At 34.7% G+C, this 25,107-nt stretch overlaps 6 protein-coding genes across 8 annotated transcripts; 4 read left to right on the plus strand and 2 right to left on the minus strand.

Annotated features, from left to right (window-relative positions):
• Positions 1 to 19: 19 nt before the first annotated feature.
• Positions 20 to 2,450, plus strand: LOC118750349 (transcription termination factor 5, mitochondrial-like). The gene is made up of 4 exons (XM_036485067.1): positions 20 to 378; positions 443 to 1,421; positions 1,487 to 1,711; positions 1,784 to 2,450. Exons 1-4 carry the CDS (start codon positions 168 to 170, stop codon positions 2,097 to 2,099), a joined length of 1,731 nt encoding a protein of 576 aa, XP_036340960.1. The 5' UTR covers positions 20 to 167; the 3' UTR covers positions 2,100 to 2,450.
• A 443-nt stretch (positions 2,451 to 2,893) lies between these two features.
• LOC118750350 (putative tRNA (cytidine(32)/guanosine(34)-2'-O)-methyltransferase 1) lies at positions 2,894 to 4,282 on the minus strand. Of its 3 annotated transcripts, none has more exons than XM_036485069.1 (4): positions 4,174 to 4,282; positions 3,987 to 4,114; positions 3,273 to 3,928; positions 2,894 to 3,198 (listed from the first exon to the last, which is right to left on the minus strand). In XM_036485069.1, exons 2-4 carry the CDS (start codon positions 4,105 to 4,107, stop codon positions 3,007 to 3,009), a joined length of 969 nt encoding a protein of 322 aa, XP_036340962.1. In that variant the 5' UTR covers positions 4,108 to 4,114; positions 4,174 to 4,282; the 3' UTR covers positions 2,894 to 3,006. The 3 variants fall into 3 exon arrangements, with proteins under 3 accessions (XP_036340962.1, XP_036340964.1, XP_036340963.1); XM_036485071.1 differs by having other exon boundaries at positions 3,987 to 4,108; positions 4,174 to 4,268; XM_036485070.1 differs by lacking the exon at positions 4,174 to 4,282 and having other exon boundaries at positions 3,987 to 4,166.
• A 54-nt stretch (positions 4,283 to 4,336) lies between these two features.
• On the plus strand, positions 4,337 to 5,557 carry LOC118750351 (ribosome production factor 2 homolog). Its single transcript, XM_036485072.1, has 3 exons — positions 4,337 to 4,468; positions 4,522 to 4,737; positions 4,789 to 5,557. The coding sequence occupies exons 1-3, from the start codon at positions 4,449 to 4,451 to the stop codon at positions 5,495 to 5,497; spliced, it is 945 nt and encodes a 314-aa protein (XP_036340965.1). The 5' UTR covers positions 4,337 to 4,448; the 3' UTR covers positions 5,498 to 5,557.
• A 30-nt stretch (positions 5,558 to 5,587) lies between these two features.
• On the minus strand, positions 5,588 to 6,442 carry LOC118750347 (COMM domain-containing protein 2-like). The gene is given in 2 exon segments (XM_036485065.1): positions 5,588 to 6,116; positions 6,118 to 6,442. Coding segments are annotated over 2 exon segments (666 nt in total). The 5' UTR covers positions 6,270 to 6,442; the 3' UTR covers positions 5,588 to 5,602.
• A 1,626-nt stretch (positions 6,443 to 8,068) lies between these two features.
• LOC118750353 (ralA-binding protein 1-like) lies at positions 8,069 to 11,224 on the plus strand. The gene is made up of 5 exons (XM_036485073.1): positions 8,069 to 8,277; positions 8,347 to 8,485; positions 8,536 to 9,093; positions 9,183 to 9,491; positions 9,713 to 11,224. The coding sequence occupies exons 1-5, from the start codon at positions 8,178 to 8,180 to the stop codon at positions 10,650 to 10,652; spliced, it is 2,046 nt and encodes a 681-aa protein (XP_036340966.1). The 5' UTR covers positions 8,069 to 8,177; the 3' UTR covers positions 10,653 to 11,224.
• A 681-nt stretch (positions 11,225 to 11,905) lies between these two features.
• LOC118750354 (malate dehydrogenase, mitochondrial-like) lies at positions 11,906 to 19,260 on the plus strand. Its single transcript, XM_036485074.1, has 4 exons — positions 11,906 to 12,156; positions 12,378 to 12,585; positions 17,358 to 17,554; positions 18,371 to 19,260. Exons 1-4 carry the CDS (start codon positions 12,091 to 12,093, stop codon positions 18,908 to 18,910), a joined length of 1,011 nt encoding a protein of 336 aa, XP_036340967.1. The 5' UTR covers positions 11,906 to 12,090; the 3' UTR covers positions 18,911 to 19,260.
• The last annotated feature ends 5,847 nt before the right edge of the window (positions 19,261 to 25,107 follow it).

The raw sequence follows: 25,107 nt of genomic DNA on the forward strand, positions 1-25,107 counted from the left end.
GTAGGAAGTATAAATTCGCCTTGCCTTGTACCGAATCTAAAAATCACAACAAAAAAGCAATAATGGATAACACGCAAAGAAATAAAAACAGCTGTTGCGAAAACAAATGGGATATAAATCCTTCTGGCTCTTATCTAGATTAAAACTTTTCAAACTTAATTAAAATTATGTTGCGAAACAACCAGAAAAGCATAACTCGTTTGATCGGACACTTTGAAGGGATGTTCCAACGCAACTTTGCTTCGAACATCCGTCGAAGTAGCAAGTCCATGACCTCAAAGAACAACATTCACGCCGTCTCCCCACCAGAAAGTGCTAATGGACTAGAAGTGCCTCAGGAGGAGCCAGTGAATGCACACTATTTAAAATGCCAAATAGGTAAGTGGAGTAGACTACAACGTTGGCTTATAACTAAAAACCTTCTTTTGTAATAACTATTCAGGCTCCACTCATCGTAGATGGAATGCCGTACTAGAAAAGCATCCAGAATTGAAAACCGTTAAACGACAAGACGCAGTTAACACAGCCAATGCTTTGAAGAGGTTAAATTTTGATGTCGAAACAATACTCACAAAGCCATTAATGCTATATCAAAATGCCCTAACAGTCGAGAATCGTTACCAAGTTCTTCATGAGTGTGGTTTTCAACCCATCACTCTGGTGTTGTTGTCGAAATACATAACTGTTTTAAATAAGACAGTTTCTATGTTGAAATCCCATGGATATATCCCATTCGAAGCAAATGTATTGGAAAACTTATGTAACAGTTTCAATGATCTGGAGCTACCCGCCGAAAGATTTAAGGATTTAAACGAAGCAATACATTTAAAATATTTACGAGAATGCATACTTAATGCATATCTGCGGCAACGTTTAGATATGAACGACAACGACATTAAAAAACTATGGCAAGTGTACCACCGTGTGCGCCACCGCAGTTTCAAATCAGTCCAATCAGTAGTGCAGGTGCTGCTCGAAGATCTACGATTTCCAAAAGAGCGTATAATTAAAAATGCTTACCTATTATATGGTGATGCGGATAATATTCGGCGCATTATCAAAGAAATTGTAAGCATAGATGGGCAGGATATGCGCGATATTGTCTATCGACGTCCGAAGATATTAATGTCTTCCTGTGATGGATTGTTGAAAACACTTGAACATGTAAAAGCTTATGGCATTTCTGAATCGGCAGTCATAAAATGTTTGGAAATATTGACACTTGGATCGGATACAGTATTGGAACGACTGAAAGACCTGCACACCATTGAGGAATTCAAAGTGTTGGGCACCAACCCACGTGTTCTTCGGCTGGTACATTACCAAAACAAAGCTCGTTTGCGCCTAGAATACCTGAATCAGCTAAAGGTGCGTTGTGCCTCGTTACACATTTTATCAGGGGGCTCGGAAAAGTTTGCCAAGTATGTTGTGCCTACGTATCTTAAAAAAAATGTTATCCTTATAAAATTTTTCTTTGCTTTTACAGATTTGCACGCGAGGGAACCGATCGCACTAAAGGCCGTGATGTTGTAGTTTATTTGGCAAACATTTTGAAGAAAGACGAAAATGATGTGCGGACATTACTTGCAAGACATCCAAATTGGTGTCACATACCGGTGTTGCAACTAAAGCAGTGTTTTGATTTTTTACAATCGAAAAAGTTTCCAATATCGGCCATTTATGATAACATCCACGTATTATTATACCCCATGTAAGATTTAACATTTTCAGAATATTTCTTATAAAAAAAAAAAATTAATTTGCAAAATTTCCTAATTCGCAGACAACGGATAGAAGAGAAGCTTATGCAATTACAAAACCCAGAAGTTCTGGAAGAATTAAAACTGCCGGTGAACAGCATTTTTTATTTGGATAACCATGAAATGCTCACACTCATTATTTACTTAATCGAATGCGAATTCCATTTTACTGGAGATGGCATTTGGACGGAACAACAAACTCAACCTGTGGAGAACTTTAACAACCTACTGCCTGATTTTCCTGAGGGCCTAAACAAAGTCTATAAATACGGAATTAAACCCGCCGAAAGCAGCAGTTCCACAGTACAAAGATCCGACTCAGTAACTGTGCAAAATTGAAAAGGTGTAAATATTAAACTTACAGATACATATGTACTATGATCGAAGTAAACGAAAGACATCGGTGTCTTATATTTCTACCATTACTTTTTAAAATACAAGGCACTGCTACTTTGCACTCACGCGATTTTGATCGCGCTAAACAAGTGCGAATATGTATGAAACTACTATATTCGATTTGGAGCGCTCGCATGCCGACCATACGCGTTTACATATGTATACTTATGTTTAAGTATGTATGTAGTTATATATTATATCTACCCCGATTCTGAACAGAAACTTCCCGGGAGTTTTCTCTTATCCTTTCCTTCTATCATGAATAAAAATTCCTTGAGGATTTTTTATATTAAATGGCGGAGTTGAGCTCTCAAAAAAGCTTTTCCGAAGTTCGAATTTCCTCCTCATAAGTTTTCGGGGAAAATGCTACTCCTGGGGGTTAATTATTGGGGGATTTCTTTCTCGGCAGAAACAAATTCCCGGAGAACAATCTCCCCGGGAGTATTAAGAATTGGCATGTATGTATGTATTTGATTTTTTAACCGATTTTACGAAAAGGAGAAGGTTATCAATTCGACGGAATGTTGTTTTTTGTTTTATGTATGTTACCGCACAACTTTGAATCACGTTAACCGATTTCTATAATTTTTTATTTTTTTTTAAATGTTACCTCGCAGGTGGTCCCATACTAATTTGCTTTAAATCCGATCATTGGATCACGATAATCTTAAATCTTTATATGAGCATTGAAGTCGGTTTTTTTTTGCTTAAAAATTATTTGTTTTGTTAAACAAATATGTATAAGTATTTATGATTATATGATGCCCAAGAACACAAGTTTAGTGGAAGATATTTCTATTAAGAGCCAGACACATTTAACCTTAAATGCTATTCATCGGACCATGTACATTCACTTCATCTCTGGATCGTCATTTGATACTGCAGGTTCTGATTCAGTGACATCTGCTTCATCGTCATGCTTAACAGTGATGGCTGTATGTTTAATAGAACAATTTTTAAGTTTGTCCAATATTTCTTTGTAAGCAGGAGAAATAGGTTTTTGAACAACTTCTCTGTACGTGTACTCCGAATCCTCATTTAGCTTTACATAAGTAAGAAATCGGTTACATTAATTTTATATTCATCAAATAGAGCTATTTTTGTCTCAATACTCACATTCAAACTGTACGACATATCCGAATCGAAGCCTCTTAGATCACCGCACACAACAAACGGTATAAGTTTTTGATTTACTTTCGAGTCGGTTGCATTAACTATCATTTGCACATCGTCGACCATAGGATTGATCATTTGTGGAATGTAGCCATCTGGACATCGATAGTTTTGGCACACGACGAACGCTTCAATACTAGAATTACGCGAGCTTGCAGGTTTGGCAATTGATACTTTCTCGAAGAATATGCGCAACTGGGAGTAAAGTAAACTTGTGTCTTTACCGCGGAAAATCTTAGCCACGAAATTTCCTCCAGTCATTAGCACGTGTGTGGTTATACTAAGTGCAGCTAGCAGCAACTGGCTTTGAATGTATTCGTCGATATCATGTAGACCAGTAACATCAGGTGCGCCATCACAAATAACCAGTTGTGCCTTTTGTGATTCACCACCAAAATGGTCAATTATTGCCTGGGCAGTGCTTAATTTTGTTATATCACCTTGAAGCTGCGTAACTCCAGGCAATGGTGCCATTGCTTGCAAATCTACTGCGATAATTTTGACCTCCTCATTGTTAGTACGATTTTCATAGAGACGTTTGGAAAGCACCTGCGTCCAGCTACCGGGAGCAGCGCACAAGTCTACAGCGCGTGTGACATCTTGTAAACAAAGAAATTCTGTGTAAAAATTATGAAAACGAAACCATTGCAACAATACCTTTCAAAATGTGGAACTTTTCATCGATCTGCAAAAGTTTAAAAGCGCTCCGAGCTCTCCAGCCCTCTTCTTTGGCTAATCGATAGTAAATGTCTCGCTTGTCTTTAGAGGTTTTTCCCATTCTAAAGCTTCACTTCAATTTATTAAATTTTCACTATTTTACTTATTTCTTTTCATACAGTTTTACCTTTTATTTTTTATTGACTATGCATTTTTTAGATTACATACGCCTTTTCCTTTTTCGCAATAAAATAGAACTGGAGAAACATCGATGGAGACGATACATCGACTATTTATACATCAAGTGTAAAATTTTCGATGTATTGAAGCAAAACATCGATATTTTCTATGCATCGATGTTTTTCCGACATCCCTATTTTAAATATCATATCTTGTCAACACGTGCAACGGCCGGAATACAAATATTTTTTATTTTTCGCTTAGATTTAAAAACAAATCGACATGTCTTTAATGCGGATTAGGTAAATACTTCAAGACAGATAATTATGCAAACATTTAAAATTTTATTAATTAGGAAACCGAAAACTCGCAAGGGTAAAAAAATATTGGTGGCGCGGGAGCCGCAGCTTATAGAGTCCACTCGTAATATGCTCTTTGTCGATGGACGCAAATGTGGCGGAGATATAAAATCATGCATGAAGGACCTGCAACAACTGCGCAAGCCTCTGCTAAAAGTGCTAAACCGTAAAAATGACATTACACCTTTTGATGACCCTTCTTCTTTGGAATTGTGAGTCTTTTATGGCCTTTAACAAACCCCTCCTGATATCTTTTTTTTAAGTTTGACTATGAAAAATGATTGTGCTCTTTTTGCATTTGGCTCAACGTCTAAAAAGCGCCCAAATAATTTGGTACTTGGACGCATTTTTGAAAATGAGGTGTTGGATATGATAGAATTGGGTATAAAACATTACACGGCAATGTCGGAGTTCAAAACCGAAAAAATTGGAACAAATGTTAAACCATGTTTAATATTTAATGGGCCACGTTGGAATCAAACTGAGGAATTGCGTCGTTTTCGGAATTTGCTTTTAGATACATTCCATAAGGATAAAGTGGACGCTATTCGTCTCCAGGGAATTGAACATGTTATAAGCTTCACATGTACCGAAGATTTGGCCATTCTGATGCGATCCTATAAGATAATGCTGAAAAAATCCGGCCAAAAGACCCCGCGCATTGAACTAGTAGAAATTGGACCTTCTGCAGATTTTTCGATCCGACGCACAAAAATTGCATCGGAGGATCTGTACAAACAGGCAAGAAAGCAACCTAAACAATTGCAGCCAAAGAAGAAGAAGAACCTTACTTTCGATGAACTGGGAAATACACATGGTCGTGTGCATTTGGGAAAACAGAATGTGACGAAGATACAAACGCGACGCGTGAAGGGTTTGAAGAAAACTCCGGAGGAAAAACGAGAGAGCAGACAAAAGAAAAAAGAATTGATAAAAGCAGCCGCTCGAGAGCTATTAAACAATACAGAATAGTATATGTATATAATTTTTATATGCTAGATTTTAATAAAAGTTTTAAAATTGATTCACATACGTTTAAAAAGTTTTCATTATCGACGAAACGTACATTTAATGTATTTAATGTATTGCACTAACTATATTGCGTATGCGTCTACTCTTTGATTCATAAAGAGCGTTTTCTAATACTTGTATAATGTACACCAGGCTACTCAAATCTGTCTGCACAAGCAGATCCTTTCGGTTTCGTTGCTCGTCCGGATGAATTGCTTGCTGCTCGCCAACTTCTAGCAAATCTCTGTTTTCATTTTTAGGTTCGGTATGTAGAAATAACTTCATTGTTACGCGTATACTGTTTTGTCTTAAAAGACTGCGTGTTGCTATACGTACCTCCAATCGCCATTCAATATTTACCAACCGATATGCTCGTATATTCGCAGACTTAATGGATCCCTCGATAAAGTGATGTTTGCTGTGCACAAATTGAGTTAGCACTTCTATAATGTTATCATTATAGCCTTCCTCTTGTTGCAATTGTTTTAAGTCAATTTCACTAGCATTGGCCTTAGTAGCATCAATAAGCAAGGCAATAAGTGCTTCAACTGCATGCTGAACTTCTTCTGGATTTGAAACATATTTTTTTGGCAAGTTGCTGATAGCGTGGAATGTTGGGGCCGTAACTCAAGTATTCAAAAGCAGACTTGCACAGCTCTACAATATCATCAGGAGACCGCTGGTGCAACAACTGCAAATGCTCACGTTGTTCTTTCTTTAGATTTAATAACATTTTTTCTATTTTAGCTTTTAAATTATTTAATTCGTAAATCAGATTCCATCGATATACCTAGGAGTAATTAAAAGTTGATTCCAAATAATTCGTCAACAACTATCGAAATACATAAATAACAACAGCTGACGAATCGTCGCTCAACAAATAAGGCTGTGGTTTCGTTAAGAGCGATTTTTCGTCTGATGGCAGAAAAACGCTTTTTTGACAGATAAGATAAAATTTATGAAAATGCACAGCGCATGCCACATCCATATATTGTTTTAGCTGCTGCGCGAAGCGATAATGGAAAACTCCATGAACGAAAGACACAAGATCACGCGGGAAGGAAAGAAAGAGAAAAGTTATTTTCTAGCTGCCGAAATCTCGACGCCATCTTTGTTAGAGTCGCTTTATTTTGACTCTAAAACTACGGGGCATAAAATTTAATTACACTGCTGATATTCTTGAAACTAAATATATAAAATCCACAGCAATTTTCACCAGTCAAATAGGCATCAGCTTAAAATTGCTAACACGATCGATGCGAAGCCGAAAATTAAGACCAATCCTAAGCTGAAGACCAAAAGAAGTGTCAAATTTTGGTGAATTTGTATGCTGTTAAGTAGCTGTAAGACGTGACAAGTGCAAGTCCTTTACAAAAGTCTCTCAAACTGAAGAATTTCCAAAACAGATTGCAGGAGCAGTTACACTTTGCATGTTAGGTGGCTTTCGAGCTGTTTTTATTTCTGAAAATCAAACTTTCCGATACTATTTTTTGTCTGTTTACACGGTTAATGTCAACAAGTCCACTCCAATATGTTTTTAACAGGCTAAATTATGGGAACGATTTATTCACATGGAATAAGGCTGATTTTGTTGTTTAAAATTTAATTTTTTTTTTATTATTTGATCGCGTTAAAAGTTTATTTATTAATAATCAAAAGTTTTCTTTTCCAACAACAAATCAATTCATAAAACAATAAATTTAACTTCAGGAATTTAAGCAAGTGCAAAAACATACAGTTTAATTACCCTACAGATGGAAATATCCATCAAACACTCCCATGACGTTTTTAATGCCAATGTGCAAAAAATGATGAAAACAAATGTACACATGTGATATTTTATCTTCTTTCAACTTATGGCCTTAACTATAACCTTAACCTTTTTAACCAACGCAAAATTTGCAAATGTGTTAGTAAGATATATGAGAATGTTATACCAGGTTCACATATAAGTCGATTATCCTCATTTTCGAGCTTAACACCCTAATCTGTAATTATAACAAGAGATTAGCCATATAAAATTCGTACCTTGTTAATCTGTAATTATAAAATAATCTCAGATTTAACCGATAACTTTTCGGTGTCCATCCTAGTTTTATCGATTGTTTTTGCGAAAGAGAGGAGAAATGCCAAATGTAAAAGTAAACAAAAATGTACGCTAGCAAGTAAAAGAGGTTTGTAAAGGTATTTTTAATAAAATGTTAAGTTAAAATATATTTATATTGCAAATTAGAGAAGAAAAACGTGATCACGGTGGCACAGAGAAGAAACATAAATTTCCCTTGAGATGTGAGAATAACAAGCACAACAAATTTGACGGCTAATAATCTGAGATTTGCCTGTGTAAACGGGGTGATTAAAAAACGAGCTTTGATTGAGATAATATTGATATGTGAACATAGTTTTAGTTTCCATCACCAAATTCTTATAGGGTAGTGAGTCAAGGCTCCTTTTGTTCTATGCCTTTACGTGTTTGCTGCACTGTGTCCGATAAAACTTTCATCGATTATTGGGAGCGATGTTGTCAATTAACAGCTGTTCTGTTGACAAATGAGAAAAATGTAAACTGTGAAGTTCTCTACGGTAAATAATTTTCTTGTTTATTTATTAATAAATAAAACACTCATACCGTAAATAAATAATGGATTTCGACAGTCCGGATGTGGAAAAAGATTTTCCTGGGCTGTATGCCTCTGAGGGTGGAGATGGAAAATCGAAAAAGAGCAAAGAAGATAGCGATTGTAAGTCGGCATTTTGCAAATTGAAAATAAATTAAATCTGTTTAATAAGAAATTCAAATATGTTTGCAGATAGCGAAAGCGACCATGATAAATTAAGTAAAAAGGACTTGCTTATTGGTAGAAGAAAGGACAAGAAAGATAAAGGCAAAGACCGCGGTTATGCGGCGTTGGAGGGAGAAAGCTCTCCAGAGGAGGATTTGGATGCCAAGTAAGTTTTCTGTCTGTGGAAAAGTATGATATTTTTTAATGTCTCTGTAGAAGTCCATCGAAATCCAAAAAATCAAAGGCATTCAAATTTGCTTCTTCAAAAAGTAAAGAGAAGCGTGAAAAGTCGCGTGATAAGGAAAAGTCGGAGAAGGAGGCACGGGAAGATGAAAAACCGCAGGAAAAGGTAAAGACGGAAAAAGAAAAGGATCATAAGAAGAAAGATAAGGAGCGCAAGGAAAAAGAAAAGAAGGAAAAATCAAAAGATAAAGAAAAGGATAAAGACAAAAAGGACAAGAAGGCAAAACAAGTAAACAATGTATCTGTGGAAGTACTTGAATTGGGCGACGTACAGCCAGTTTTCGGAGTTTCAGTTAGTTTAGCCACGGAACGGAGCCGCTGTCATGACGGTGTTGACCTACCGCTTGTGGTGCGCGATTGTATAGACTACCTTCAAGAGCACGCTCTTAAAAGTGATCAAATCTATAAAGTAGAACCGTTAAAAACACGCATCCAACATTTCAAGCGTCTGTATAATAATAGAGAAAGGCAACCAGAAACAGATGAATTGGATATACCAACGGCCTGCGCGCTGTTGAAATTGTTTTTACGGTACATATTACAATGCTTTCATATGTTAAAGTTAAACTGTATCTTCTATGTTATTTTTTTTTTACTTGTAATTTTTGTGTCTATTTTAGTGAATTACCTGAACCGATTTTAACCACGGATTTGATATCACGTTTTGAAGATGCGGCATCAATTAGTTCGCAGAGCAAACAACAGGAGGAGCTAAAACAACTACTTGAACTACTTCCCAGCTGCAACCGAACACTGTTATCATGGATTCAACTCCACTTTAACGCGGTTATTCTACATGGTAAACATAATAAACTAACAACCGAATCGTTGGCAATGCTGTTAAGCCCGCCGATGCAGATGTCACACCGGCTGTTGGTTGCGCTGTTATCTCAAAGTGTGATCTTGTTTGCTGATATGACTCTTATCAAGTAAGTAAATTAAATAAAACTGAGAAGATCTCGAACATCTTGATAAGATAGAAAAAATCTGTTTTAAAATGTAAAATAAGTTAAGAATAGATTGTTGCTTCAAACAAGCAGTATGTTGTCAAGACGAAAACCGCATCGCCTTTACAGACTCGTCAAAATGATCATAAAGTAGAAAATATGGAATTAAGATAAAATTTTTGTTGACTTATTCTTTCATACAGATATGTTCCTCCAATAACAGCATCAAGTCCGAAACTCCCAGAAACTCCGGAAGATATTCAAGTAGAGCTACGCAAACAAGAAAGCTTACTAGCTCAAATTCACGCAGAAATGAATGCTGGTTTTGTTTCCAAAAAACGCGAGGAACAGCTATGGGAAGTGCAACGCATAATTACTCAACTTAAACGCAAATTACGCAGCTTTGAGAAGCGACACGAAAAGTCAATGGAAGAGTCACAAACAGCCAGCACATGTACACTACCCAATAGCAGTGACACGACTGACTCAAAATCCACCCAACCACTTCAAGGTTGTGATGCACCCCTCGTTAATGGATCGGCCAAAACGCCCATAAAACCCGAGTTTATTAAAGACGAAACTAAAATTAAAACTAATACCAAGTTTACTACTGAGTCACCGGAAACAACTGCAACAAGGAGTTCTTTAACCCACGACAATGTAGATTATGAAGCAAATGACGTATTGCAAAATGAACCACAAAATGTCATCCATTCGGAAGAATCGCAACTTGCAGTAGATGGTACACATCCTGATGGATTTTACATTGATGAAGATTCTTCCTTCCTAATGGTACCTAAGACACATCCTGAATATTCTGAACTAATTAGATTGCAATTAGAAAGTCAGGAGTTACTTGCTTGGAAGAATCAATTACAGGCGCGTATTACTGCAGAAAGAGCGGAAGTATTAAGGCTAAAACAACAACATCAACAGCTATTGGCTGCAAATTGTGCAAATGTAGCCTCAGACGATGCTGCGGCTGGTGGCGATGGTGATTACGAAAAAATAATAGAGCACTATATACGCGAGAACACCTTATTGGAACACAAAAAGCAAATGCTTGTCCAAGAGATATTCGACGAGAGGCGCGAATGCATTGCAATGCAAGTGGAATTGGCGCTGCAAAAATTTAAAATTTAACGAACAAATACATAGGTCTAAATATGTACATATGTTTAGGCGCGTACCGCCATAAACATCTATGTATGCAAAAAAAGTTTTTATATTTTTTAGGTACAAATCCCTTTCTTGCTGGAAGATATTCATAACTCAACAAAACAAAAAACGGCTTTAAAGCTTTTGGTCAATGTTTTCCTATTACTTTCCTGCTATATTTGCTAACCAAAGTGAAAATGAGTAAAGCTGCACAATTGACCCTAATTTTGACACAACATAAAAGAAAAGCCATTTTAGATTATGACAATCTTCCAGGAAACGAGCGATATATACACACATACAGTCAGTGTCAAATGTATGTAAGTGTACACCTTGTTCCAACTATTTTCATGAAAATTTTTTTCATGTTTCAACCATTAATTTTGTAGAATTTTTTTGTCTATTTTTGTATGGAAGAAAATGCGCAACACCCTCCACAAAAAAAAAATCTAAAAAGACAACGGTAATTCCGAGCGACTTTGAACTTGCACTTTGTTTTACTAAAATTGAACGGGCTACAAAACTGCATACTCTAAAATTTTCTAGAAATTCTGAATGAAAATTTTGAAATTTTGATGAACGTTTTTCGAACGTTTTTTTTGAACTTTATACAAAGTGTGAAACTTTGATTTATATGGTTTATGTTAAATAATAATCTATATTTTCATAAATAATTAATGAAAAAAAATTTTCATTAAAATAATTGGGAATATTATATTATAACAACGTATTCACTTATATTACTCAGTGAATTGTATGTATATAGCACAGTTCAAAAGTATTTATAAATATGTTTTCTGCTTTTAAAATATCTGAACATCTTTAGATTAAGAAATTATCAGATTGTCAATAGTTTGTACAAAACAATTGATTATATTTTATTGATCAAAAACAAAAAAATATTGAGATTATTTTAACTACCCAGTGCATATGTAGCAATGTAAGTAAATCTACTTAATTAATAAAATTACACGCTTGAAAAAAGATCCAATTTTCCAATTACTCGGCTTATTAAACAAAAAGCGAATTAATTCTTTTTTAAAATACTTTAAAATTCAAAACAAAAAGTTCTAATTAGTAGTTCCCTAGTAGTAGAGGCATTAAAGTGCCACCAACTTCAAGCAGGCGAAGGCATTGTACGTGAACGTCAAATCGTAGCACATACACAAATGTACATGCAGAACGTACATGTTTTGATTGCGCAGCCGCTGGCATGCGGTTATCACACGCGTCGCTGTCGCATATGTCAAATTGATCTGTTCCTCTGCTTCCGTGTACATGGGGTGTCGTTGTTATTGTTGTGAATTCGTCGACTTCGCTGCTTTGTAGCTCGCAATTTTTTTTAGGCAAGAATCAGCAGCCATCGAAGCAGGAAGAGGTTACAGCGAGTGCACTTAATTTTGTAAAGTAAAAAAATAGCAAAATGTTGAAGCAAGTAACCAAACAATTGGCTATCCAATCCGTGAGGAATTTCGCTACCACAAAGCAGGTGATTATCAATTATTTATTGCAAAGAGTTTAGTAAAACAGCTCAGTTCGAATATGCCGTGAAGTGACGAGTGCATGCAGTTTACGTAATCATCAGTAAAGTAATAATTTAGGAAAATGTTAATAAAATAATACGAAAAATCTGAGTGAATGAAATCTTCTCCAAATATGATGCCGTATTTGCAATGGCAAATGTTAAAATATGTTGAATTTATATTTTAGAACAACTTCAAGGTCACAGTATGCGGTGCCTCTGGTGGTATTGGACAGCCCCTTTCGCTGTTATTGAAGAACAACCCATTGGTTACGAACCTGTCACTGTATGATATCGTGCACACACCCGGCGTTGCTGCCGATTTGTCGCACATTGACACCCAAAGTACCACTGAGGGACACGTCGGACCAGAGCAATTGGGCAAAGCTCTAAAAAGTAAGTTTATCATCTTGAATTGTATTTCATCATAATTACAACAAAAGAGGAGGTTTTCTGCGCGATGGCCTTCGATTTAAATGAAACTTTGCACGTATGCTACTTTCATAGCAAAGCCATAATTTCAGGAGCTACCCAGTAGATAACTTCAGGAGTTAAAAGCCGTTCAGAAAGGCCTTACTGAGACCCAAGAGGCCTTCTACTCTACATTCCTTTCTCCTTTTTTGTATGGAGTGGCACAAATTGAAGGGCTTCTTCTTTCGCTACCCATGAGAAGCCTTCCAGATGGGCTTTTATAGGACGTACTCCAGAGGGCCTTTTGGAGGAGTTCTTTTAAAGTGGCTTTTATATATAAAAATCATACATCTTTGAAGCATTTGCTAAGGTTTATATCAAATTTGTGTTATTGCAACATAAATGTTTATTGAAATTCATTTGTAATGCTAAATAATTTAAATTTTTGCATTCGCTTACATTGTAAATGGATAAGCCCTTCTAGAAGGCATGCAAGGAAGCACTTTTTTCTGCGTTTCTTGTGTAGGCCTCTTTGAATAGCTTTACTTAAGAAGGCCTACCTAAATTATCTTCTGGGTAAGAGACTTTCGGAAAGCATTCTTGACAGTAAAGATGCCTTCCGCTCTGCATTCCTTTTTCCTTTCCTTTTTGCATGGAGTGACACAGATTGAAGGTCTGCTTTCACAGCCGACAAACGAATATAAAATTCACTATGGGTAAAGAAAACGTAGGAAAAATAAACTATTTGGACATAACAATTAATCCTTTCCGGTCAAATCTGTCCCTGATGAATATAAAAATTTTTTCCTCTTAATTGCAAGGTCCATAGAGCCTCATAATACAAAAAGTAAAAAAAAATATATATATTCAAAAGTTGTTTTGGGTAGCTATTAGGGCTACCTCAAATTTGTGCAATATATTGTACAAAAGTCCGCAAACGAGTAAAAGCACTCAAGAAAACTCAATAAATATTTCACTAAGTTTGACGGAATAAAACTTTTATTTCAATGAAAATGAACTTATGTATGTACAAAATAATTGTTTTTACTGCAGATATGTTGGAATGAATATTTTATATCTTTTTAAGTATGTTTAGTTAAGATTTGCATTACAAAATTTTTAATTTTCTCCATGCGAAAAGAATTATAAAAAGAAATTTTGAAAAATTTCAGATACAATTATAATATACCATACAAATGACCGTTTTAATAAACCTTCGCGGTTTTTCTGCCTTCAGTAGATCAAGAAATCAAAAACCTACCCTTTACTGGAACAACAGCGCACAAGCTCTTCAAAAACAACGGCAAAAACCACCCTAATTGCCTGTTAAACAGCAAACTCTGCGGACGTTTTTACAAGACACTTAAAAAAAAAAACTTTGGAAACTTTCATACTGTCAGAAGTTATGCTACTTTTTCTCCTGATGTTCCGCATACACGACTACGTGGCAGCACCTAATTGCACGCTTCTTACAGCATAATACCGTTATATGCGAATGTGGCATGTGAATTCGTGAATAGTACATATCGCACACGATCTTCAAAAGTGACACAATTCAAAATTTGGCAATTCAAACTTTATCGATTTTGATTTTGAGGGTTGCGGTTACCATGTACGCACTGTAAATGTTTTTCATCGGATAAACAGAATTTAAGTTAAGAACAATTAAAAGGTTAAAGCTATGAAAAGCGCGTTTTGAAAAAAATTGGTTTCGAAATTTTTTTTGTATAGGAGCCCCTTCCCTAAATTTCATCCTGGCTACGCACATGCGAACAGCTGATCGGAATTTTGTTTACACACAAAAGCATAAATAAAAATAAAAAAAAAAAACACGAAAAGAATATAAATTAAGATTCGCTAAAGGGTGCGTTCAGAAATGCATCGAGCCAAAGCATCAGACGCTTTTATTTCTAAACTATAAATGATGCAAATGTCCAATATACGCAACCACGGTTAAATGCCTAATTGGAACGTAATTGCGTAAATAAGATATTTTCATCAGTTGTAGTTTAGAAGTAAAAGAGACTGATGCTTTGGCTTGATGCATTTCGGAACGCACCCAAAGCTGCATTTATATGCATCGATTTCTGTCGACTGGAAAATTGAATGAGAAATCGACTAGCCCAAGCATTTACATTTTACGGTTGTACGCCAAAAATCGACTAGAAAATCGAAATATTGAAGAATTGATAGAATTTATGCCTACTTAGCTAAATTTTTGTATTTTTATTTTTATTTTTTGGATTATGACACCTGCAGCAAATGTGCGATTTGTATATGCATATGCAAGGATGATCTACCCCTTATCTATATGTTAAAGATCATGCGCTTCTGACGTAACGAAAATAAAAACAACTTATGAATCACAAGTGCATAATGGAATCTTATCAGCATGGAAAAATTACAAAAGCTATGAGTTATTAAAATATTATTTGCATCAACAGCTATTTGTTCGTATAATTGTGTTTAGGCAATGTTCCTCTGAAGTGTATTAAATTAAAATTTTTAATTTTTGTAAATGTTATTGTGGCTTGTTAGCATTTTATTTTTTTAATATTTTTATTGAGCTTTGTACCACGATTGTTTATTAGGAAAAATTGAAAAAGCAACAAAGTCTAAGCGGTAGAAGTTATAGCACTATTTCGGAGATCACCACATCTCCTCATCAGACTTCATTTTTTTCCCCTGCTCAAGTCTAGAAATATATAATATGTATGTTAAAGCTTAAACAGACGGCAGCATTGATCCGGATTAACTCGGACTTAGTGGTTTGTATTAGAGCAGTAATAAATCCGTCTGGTCATTAATACTTAGTTTGTAATTTTTCGCGTAATAAATAAAGGGAAATAAAAGGAAAAGTATACAAACAAGCTTTCAAAGAGTACATTTGAGGGAACTAAGAATACTTGAAAATTGCATTCGTGAAAGTACGAAGACTTAATCACCTTGCATTTTGCTTAAAGTGAATTGTTCTCACTATTTTCTATGGCTAACTTATAAAGCATACCGGTTTCTTACGTTTCCATCGCTATTTGGATTTTATTTAACACTTAAACACAAAATAGTGCAAAATTCGAATTGGCTTAATTTACACGCACTTTTCACATCAAATGAATTTTTTCACATTTGTTGACTTTGAAGAGGCGAAAGTACCGTTTCATGTGTCAAATGCGTATAAATGTTCAATCACCATAAAATGTCACACTATTTTCTTTAAAAAAGCATTACAGAAATCCGTTTTTGAAAAATAAACATTTTTGACTTTTGTCTATGGGGCAGTCCACTGTGCATTGTTCGAATTCTTCTAAGTAGCAGGTCATACCACTTATTAATTCTTTAAACACAAGTTTCTTTTAGATTAAGTTTGAATGGATTACACTGGTCTACAAGGGTTTTGCGAATAAGACGGGACCTGGTGTTTCCGAACGGATTTTTCGTGCTGAACACGAATCTGGGGTCCAAAACTTCCCATCACGTCACGTTTTCGAGAAAAAAGGGGTTGAAACCCCTAAAAACAGCGTTTTTGGCCATTTTTGAAAAATTGTAGAGCTGAACCCTGACGTGCTACAAACTTTGTATATGTCAGAAATTAAAGGCTAAATCGTGCCCTTTCGAATGAGCCCTATGCCGAATTAATCGCATGCACCCTTAGATCAGGGGGTGTATTTGTGTCTAGGAGTCCAATTTTTATATCCACCATATTCGACCCGTCATCTTAAATTTTTAAAATCTAACTGCAGATTCGTAATCAGCGACTTTTAATATAGTTAAAACCTTGGCATTATTAATTTTCTATGATCGTTTAAGATTAAATTCTTTCTGTGATCAATTTTTCCTGCACCCCTAAACACAAATACACCCCCTGCTTTAAGGGTGCACGCGATCAATTCGGCATAGGGCTCATTCGAAAGGGCACGGTTTAGCCTTTAATTTCTGATATATGCAAAATTTGTACCACGTCAGGGTTCAGCTCTATAATTTTTCGAAAATGGCCAAAAACGCTGTTTTTAGGGGTTTCAACCCCTTTTTTCTCGAAAACGTGACGTGATGGGACATTTTTGACCCCGGATTCGTGTTCAGCACGAAAAATCCGTTCAGAAACACCAGGTCCCGTCTTATTCGCAGAAAAAAAGTTGAAATTTGTAGACCAGTGTTATTGATATTTATTGAAAAAAAAGTAGCTGCTAATTTGGAATCTTGTGGAACTCCCGTTTGCACTGGTCTATTTGAACTTCTTCTATTATTTATTTCACCATATTTTTCCCTATTTGTTAAGAAACTTTCAAAGATTTGCAATTCGTTTCCACTTATTCTCAATTCTGCAAGTAATATTACCAAATCATTGTTGAAAATATCAACTAAGGCATTTTTAATATTAACTAAAAATCACGTTGATTCCTTTTCAAGTTTGAAATTGGTAATATTAAATAATTTTTCAGTTGACGTTTCTCTCAGTGTAAACAAGGACAAAAGCATGCCCTTTTACAGTGTTGAGTGTAACACAAAACACATTTTTCACCGTGGAAGGGCAACATTTTTTTGTTTTTTGAGGAAACTTTGCTCTTTCAGTTACAAACGAAAGCAGTTTCGCTCTCTTAACTTTACCACAAGTCTCTGAATACAAGAATTGCATTCAAAAGAATTAAACTTCATGCAGAAAATTGTCAGATGACCAATTTTCAACTCTATTTAGACTGTACTAAAAAAACAAAATAACTTAAGTCCACATTTTATTTTATTTTATTTTATTTATTAAGATGCTGATGTTGTTGTAATTCCTGCTGGTGTACCACGTAAGCCTGGCATGACCCGTGATGACCTGTTCAACGTGAATGCTGGTATTATTCGCGACATTGCCAATGAAATTTCTAAGAGCTGCCCCAAGGCCCTGGTGGCCATCATCACCAACCCTGTTAACACCTGCGTTCCAATTGCTGCTGAAATTCTCAAGAAGGTAAACCAAATGTTTTATAGCTACATATATACATAGTATTGTCTACTACTGTATTTATCAGTTGTATTAATACTTACATACATATATGTACATATGTATGTACATTAGGGTGCCCATCGAAAATGTTTTTTTTTTTTTGGAATTTTCAAGACTACCCGCTAATTTAATTCGTTTTTATGAGAAATATTATTGCCTATTTTTATAAATTTTTTAAAGGTAATTTAGAGGTCGCGACCTGTCGATTTAGGTCAGAAAATACGATTTGGTTGATTTATGAGTTTTTGAATGACTATTTTTGATTCGATTTCAAAGATCGAATATGATCTGAGAAGCGGATATATAGGCCTTTAAAATGGTATATGATAAATTAAAAAGGACCCATAAATTCTACAATTTTTATGCGATTGCAATAAATGCGGTATCAGTTTATTTGAAAATAGATTTAATTTTAGATAGTACTCCATATTTTGAAATTGTAGAAATTATCGATGGTAAAAATTAAAAAAATTTAACGAAATATGGGTTTTTTTTAATTTACCCGATAAAAAATCCCAACGAGCCTAGTCCGACCATATATTATTATATATATGTATATAGAAACAGTCATTCAAAAACTCATAAATCTACAAAATCATATTTTCTGACCTAAATCGACAGATCGCGACCTCTAAATGACCTTTAAAAAATCTATAAACAAGCAATAATATATCGATGGGCACCCTAATGTACATACAAATATGCAAATGTACACTATATTATGCCTAAATTTTCATCTTTTTTGCTATTACCAACTAATAACCGATTACATTAATACAGGCCGGTGTCTACGACCCCAAACGCTTATTCGGCGTCTCAACTTTGGATGTGGTCCGCGCACGTGCCTTCATTGGTGCCGCTTTGGGTGTTGATCCCCAGCAAGTTGATATACCCGTTATCGGTGGACATTCCGGTGTTACAATTCTGCCCATCATCTCACAATGCCAGCCTAAATTCAAAGGTGATCAGGCCACCATTGAAAAGTTGACCGTACGCATTCAGGAAGCCGGTACTGAGGTGGTGAAAGCCAAAGCTGGCGCTGGTTCGGCTACTTTGTCTATGGCATATGCTGGTGCACGCTTCGCTGGTTCTTTGCTGAAAGGTTTGAACGGTGAGAAGGGCGTCGTCGAGTGCTCGTATGTGCAATCCACTGTCACCGAAGCGACATTCTTCTCTACCCCACTCATTTTGGGAAAGGCTGGTTTACAGGAAAACTTGGGTCTGCCCAGATTGAATGATTTCGAGAAGAAATTGTTGGCCGCTGCACTGCCTGAGCTTAAGAAGAACATCCAAAAGGGCGTTGAATTCGCCAATGCATAAGCTACATAAGCTTACATCGGCACTCTGCCAGCGCTCATCCCCGGAAAATAAACATCTAAGGAAATAGGGTATTTTTGTATGGACTATTTACTTCCTTTACTAGAATTGATACTGGAAAATGCTCTTAAAACAAGTAGCAAAAAAGGTAACAGCTAAGCTACATATGTGTCTAAAATAAAAAAAACAAAGCCAGAAATTATTGTAACGACACTAATAAATTGTTAAGATAAAATGTTATGTAGTTGTTGTATAGGAATGATTAAATGACCAACTCCTAAAAACAAAAAGCAAATAGTATCATGTATCGAAATCCAAACACTGTAACTAATGGAGAAATAATAAATGAACCTAAAAAAAAAAAAACAAAAATTTAAAAAAATGTATATATGTATTATATATTTGCGAAGGTTTTTGAAATATTCTTGGATACTCATATGCATGTATGTAGGTAAGATCTCGATATTTAGTTCAGTTTCATCCGAAATACGTTGCCCTTCAAAAGAAAAACATGAATAAATTTCGTCTCGTTGCAAGTTAGATACTCGCTTTTTATTGCAAATATGTATTTTACCAAAACGCGATCTTAAAAGTCCTCAATATTTTAAACAATTTTAATAGCCTTTATGTACATAACATTTATGCTACAATAAAAAATAACAAGTAATTGTTAAGCATAAAACACAACCGACTTCAATTCTCATATACAAGCTTTGGAGTACCGTCAATTTTTTCATGATCCAATGATCGGATCTTAACCAAATTAATATGGGACCACGTCGGCGACACTACCTTTCTGATAAATTAATAACCTTCTTTTTTGAAGTCGGTTAAAAATGGGCAGAAAATATCATTATTTTTAACTATTTGAAAATTTTCAGAATCGTTGTTACTAATCGCGAGAAAATAAATCCAAACAATTTCGAAAAAAGTTAATCTGTTAAAAAAGTTAAGTTAAATTCACCCGAAAATGTTTCATCTGCCCATGGGCGTAGCCAGGTAGGGGAAGGGGGGTGCTCGAGCCTCCCCCCCTTCCCTAACTTTAAAATTTTCCTTATATATATATAAAATAGTACCCTGAAATGCCAGCTTAATAGCTAAAATACACGTAAACGTTGTTTTTTCTCTTAAAAACAGCTCAGAGGTATTTTGTAGTAAGATCTTGGTCAATGATGTGGTTTATTCAGAATTGAATGCTCTATAAAAGTGTCCATTGCGGCGTAACCCTACCTCCCACCAGCGAGGTAGTACGGGTCACTGCACCCAAATTTTCCATGAAATCCTCGTTTTTTGTTGGCCCTATCTCGTAAATAGCAAGAACTACAGAAAAAGTGTAAATGACAAACTTGTAGGACATTGAAATTTCTACAAATTTCTAACATCTATATTTCTTGAGGTATTAGGCTTTGAAGTTGAACTACAATTTCTACAATTTAGCTCAGTAATCCATGAAAATTCCACAAAATTGGGTTTAGTGACCCGTACTACATACCTCGCTGGTGGGAGTTAAGGGTATACCGGAATGAACACTTTTATAGAGAATTCAATTCTGAAGAAACCCCATCATTGACCAAGATTGTACCATAAAATGCATAGGATCTGTAGAATTTTGAAGAAAAAAATCAAAGTTCATGTGTATTTTAAACGGGAAATCTTTGCACGCCTTGGTCGAGCACTTAATATTAATATTAAGAGCTCAAATTTTCATGGATTTTTTTTTATGCACAAATATAAGAGGGAAGAGTGGTAAATTTTAGACATAAGATTCCCCGTAAACCATTTTCTGCCTCCATCCATGGTTATTTAGGTGCCTTTAGCTATGGATGATGTTTTTGTGCCATGTTACAAATACTTACATACATATGTAGGTACATATGTATGGTTTCGGTCATCAGATCTTACACAGTCAAAAATGTGTGCACGAAAGTACAAACAAGAATTTATATATTGATGTTTATAACTTTGGTAATTCTCTAGGGTGGGATAACAACCCCTAAAAAAGGTGCGGAAAAGTCGGGAGGGGTACCAAACGACGCGTTTCGGCCCCCCTAATAACAATCCGGAGGGGAAGAGATAATATTATTAACCATTTAAAAGTTATGAACAAAAAACTTTTGTTAAATTTCGTTGTTTTCGATGGGCAATTACACCGACAAAGATTCACTAAATCACCTGTTCACACTTTTTAAACACTATTAAAATATATAATTTAACTTATTTATTAAAGAAACACATAGTTTTATCAACCTAAGCTAGATGATTTTGTTATTAAAAAGAAGTTGACATTCTTTGCCAGCTGAAACGCGAGATTCCAAAATAGCTATAGTGCTGCCACTGTATTAGTATTTCGTAATAATTCACTTTTCCTTATGAGATGTGTGCACTGTTCAATGCTTTTCGGTATCTTCTTTCGTTTAATATATATATAAATAATGAAAATTTTTAATAAAAAATCGCGCGATTTTTTTTTTTAAATTTTCGCCTGCGTCGCTTTTTCCATAAAAATCAATACTTCGATAAATAATGCAATTCACACTTGATTTTCCATACAAAATGAAGTAAGTTTACGAGATTTACATGGTTACGAGGCATTTACGGGTTTTGATGAACTGCCTTTATATGATTTTTCGATTTCTTGAAAGCTCTTAAAAGTTTAACTGCGAATAAAAACATTGTGCTAAAAATAAGGAATCACTCTTGTTGTTTTACACTTAACAGCTTTTTTTTTTTGTACTTAACGAGGATTCGAATTCGTTCCACTAAAATGAGCTACATAATAAAAATACAAGTTCAGTTAATTTTTTCGGTATTTGAAATATTAAAAAAATGGGGCAATCGTGAAAAATCACCATCTCCATCGAAACCAGAATTTGAGGAAAATTAACATTAAAACTCTTTTTTAATATTTTTATTACTTTTGAAAGTTGAGCGTATCTTGTGTTTATAGAACTTTTTATTTAATAAGTAATTTTTAACCAAAAACACAACCGACTTAAATTCTTATATATCTACAAATTTAGGAGTACTAAACCACTATTGCGGGACGACCCTTGAGGTACCATCTTTCCGATGAAAAAAAAAAAGAATTATTGAAATCGATTCACGTGGTCCAACGTTATGCGGTGGCATACACAAAAAAAAGAAAAAAAAAAACATTCCGACGAATTGATAAGCTCGCCCTTTTTTGAAGCCGGTTAAAAATGTTTGAGTACTTTGTTAATTTTATGTAAATAAAGGGCAATTTATGAAACTTTAAAAAGTTTACTTATTTATTGCATAATTGTATTTTAAAGAGCATATTATCTGAAGAGAATTTTCAGTATTTTCTGGTGGTATATCGGGGATTTAAACCCCCCAAAATATATTCCTGGGTGCGCCCCTGTATGTATGTATCCATAACTTACATTAATTATTTATATTTTTTAAAATTAAATATATTATTAGCTATAGCTATGTTTTAGTATTCTCCAGAAAAAAAAAAAACTATCCAGTGCCTTGCTAGTAATCAAATTTCCGAGAATAAGACAATGTTTGCTCTCAGTTAGTAGTTCGTTACTTTCCGAGCCAATTTCCTAATAAAAATAGTATTTCCTACTAAATATTTCATACATGTGTTGATAGTTCGGTAAAGGTTTCGGGATTTTCGAGCTTTTGTCCAGCTTAATCGGATATCCCAATACTAAATTCTCTAACTTTCACAACTTTAAATAGCTGAGATACATAGATTAATATCATAGATTAATAACGAAAAATATGTACTATATATACATACATATGTATATATGTACATAGTATATAGCTCTTGCCATCATTTGAATTGTTCTGTTACTGCAGCGATTTCTCACTGTGTATGCATGCTCAGACACATACACTTCCAATACAAATGCAACCAATTAAGCTTCGTTAAAATCAATTAAGCGTCCCCTATGGAGTGCTTGTTTACCCGCTCACTGCCGGCATGCCGAGTTGTTGTCATGCCGATTGACGTGAATGCCAGCTTTGGTAAGAGTGTGACTTTTGGAATTTTTTCATAAATGTGTAATAACTTTTAACAATTTATGTATTTCACTGCTTGTTATCCTAAAATATTCACAAAAGTGTGTGTATTTTGCATATAAAAGACAATTAAATTGATATAAAATAAAATAAAATATTCGTAATTTTTGATTTTTCGGGTATGGAAATATTTTTTTTAGTAGATTTAGATATATTTGTTTGATCATATTTAATAGGTATTTTATGATTTTTTCGACCAAGAATAATCGTTTTATTTGCATTTTTCGTTATTTTGCCATTTTTGTTTTTACGATAAAAAATATTCACACACTTTATATAAAGTTCACAAAAATCCAAAAAATTTTCTTCGAAATGTTCAACTTTTTTCAGAATTTCCAGAAAATTGTCAGATATGCAGTCTTTTAGTCCATTCAATTTTAGTGTCATGAAGTGCAAGTTTGAAACGGCAAAAAAATTCCGTTGATGTTTGAAATTTTTTTTGTGACGGATTTTTGCACTTTTTTCCATATAAGCATGAATTTCTTATGAAATAAAACGCCAGAGACCGTTAGCAACAAAATTAAAAAAAAATAATCAACGCCATTCTCCAAATTCTCTAAAATCAACAAGATTTTTTAGCCGGTTGAAATTTGCACTTCATCAGACTAACAGCCAATTTCACGAAAGCAATTTAAGTGAAAAATGATTTTAATTTTTTGAATTTTGTATGCAAGTTTACAGAAAATAAAAAATCATTTTCCATTTAAATTGCTGCGCTAAAATTGAATGCGCTAAAAAACTGCATACTGGAAAATTCCGAATAAAATGTTGAAAATTTCTATGAAATTTTTTTGAATTTTTGAGAACTTTATATAAAGTGTGAAACTTTGATTTAAATGGTTTATTTTATAGAATGAACTATATTTTCATAAATAATTAATGCGCAAAAATTGATAATGAAAAGAATTGTGAATATTATATTGGAGCAAGATGTGCGCTTTCATTTGTCGCCCAAAATATACATTGGATAGAAATCCTGCTAACAGGAGAATAGTCCGTAGTCTCCCAGTAGGCGAGACACTCGCAGGGGATAGGCTTCATTGTCACCAAATTTGTTTTAAATCTCTTGTATATTTTATCTCTTGGCAAGGCCAATTCAAAGGCATGGGCAGAGAGTTAGCAGGTGCTAAAAGAGCGTAAGCGTCGTCTCACTTTTAACTCACGCTTGTTTGTGGTAGTGCCCACATCTGCCAATTCAAAGGCACGTCACATGATTCAACAACTACAGGTTGTAGCAATCGTACAAAAACAACATTTACTGTTGGTATGAACTCCTTGTGTCATCACCATCTTTTTATCTACTCATATTCGTGTGTATATGTATACCCTGCATACCAGGATTTCATAGAATTCTGAAAGGTTTCACAATTTTTTTTAAGAATTTTCTTTAAGAAATCGTACAGAAATTTCTTGACTAGTTCTTATCAACCGCCTCATATGTTTTTCTTTACAGATTTCTAAAAGATTCGTAACAAATTTCCGACACTTAAAGATTTCGGGAGCATTTGTTTGCAGGGTATATATATACGTATATGTGTGTGTGTACGCGGATATGTAAATATAGCAAAGCAGACGATAATTTGACACAAGCGTGCTCATAAGAAGAAGCATAGCTTCTATCGCTATCACCTGTAATTAATGCGCCTTGGGCACGTCAAGACAACAAACAGTATCCTGTAATTACACCAATCAGTAGCCTAGCCTCCTTCACCTTAAGAGAAATGAGAAACTTTGTAAGCTTGCTCTCATATGTTCTCCCACCTTCCATAAGGTTTAGAAAGAGCTCTTCGTATAGCAATTCCTATTTAGCCACGTACTCTTCGTCAGTAGAAATTGAAATTGCATTGGGACATATGTATATACATACATATGGTACGTATGACTAAAAAGATGGGAAAACTCTAAAAAAGGGTAGAAATTTTAAACCACTCAGAGTTATACGCTATTTGTTTGTAATATAAAATTGTTCATACACATTTATCAATGAAGTGCGGCAATTCTCAAACATACTTATTTGCCAATTCAATTGCATTTTTCGTGGGACTCAAACTTTGGTAAGCACATAAGAAAGACGTTCCATATTTATAAATTATACAAATGTACAAACATATTTACAAATCACACACAATTTGCAAACAAAATCA

This window comes from Rhagoletis pomonella, unplaced genomic scaffold, assembly GCF_013731165.1.
Source record: "Rhagoletis pomonella isolate Grant_MI unplaced genomic scaffold, Rhpom_1.0 Rhpom_scaffold_00212, whole genome shotgun sequence".
In the NCBI taxonomy this organism is placed as follows: domain Eukaryota; kingdom Metazoa; phylum Arthropoda; class Insecta; order Diptera; family Tephritidae; genus Rhagoletis; species Rhagoletis pomonella.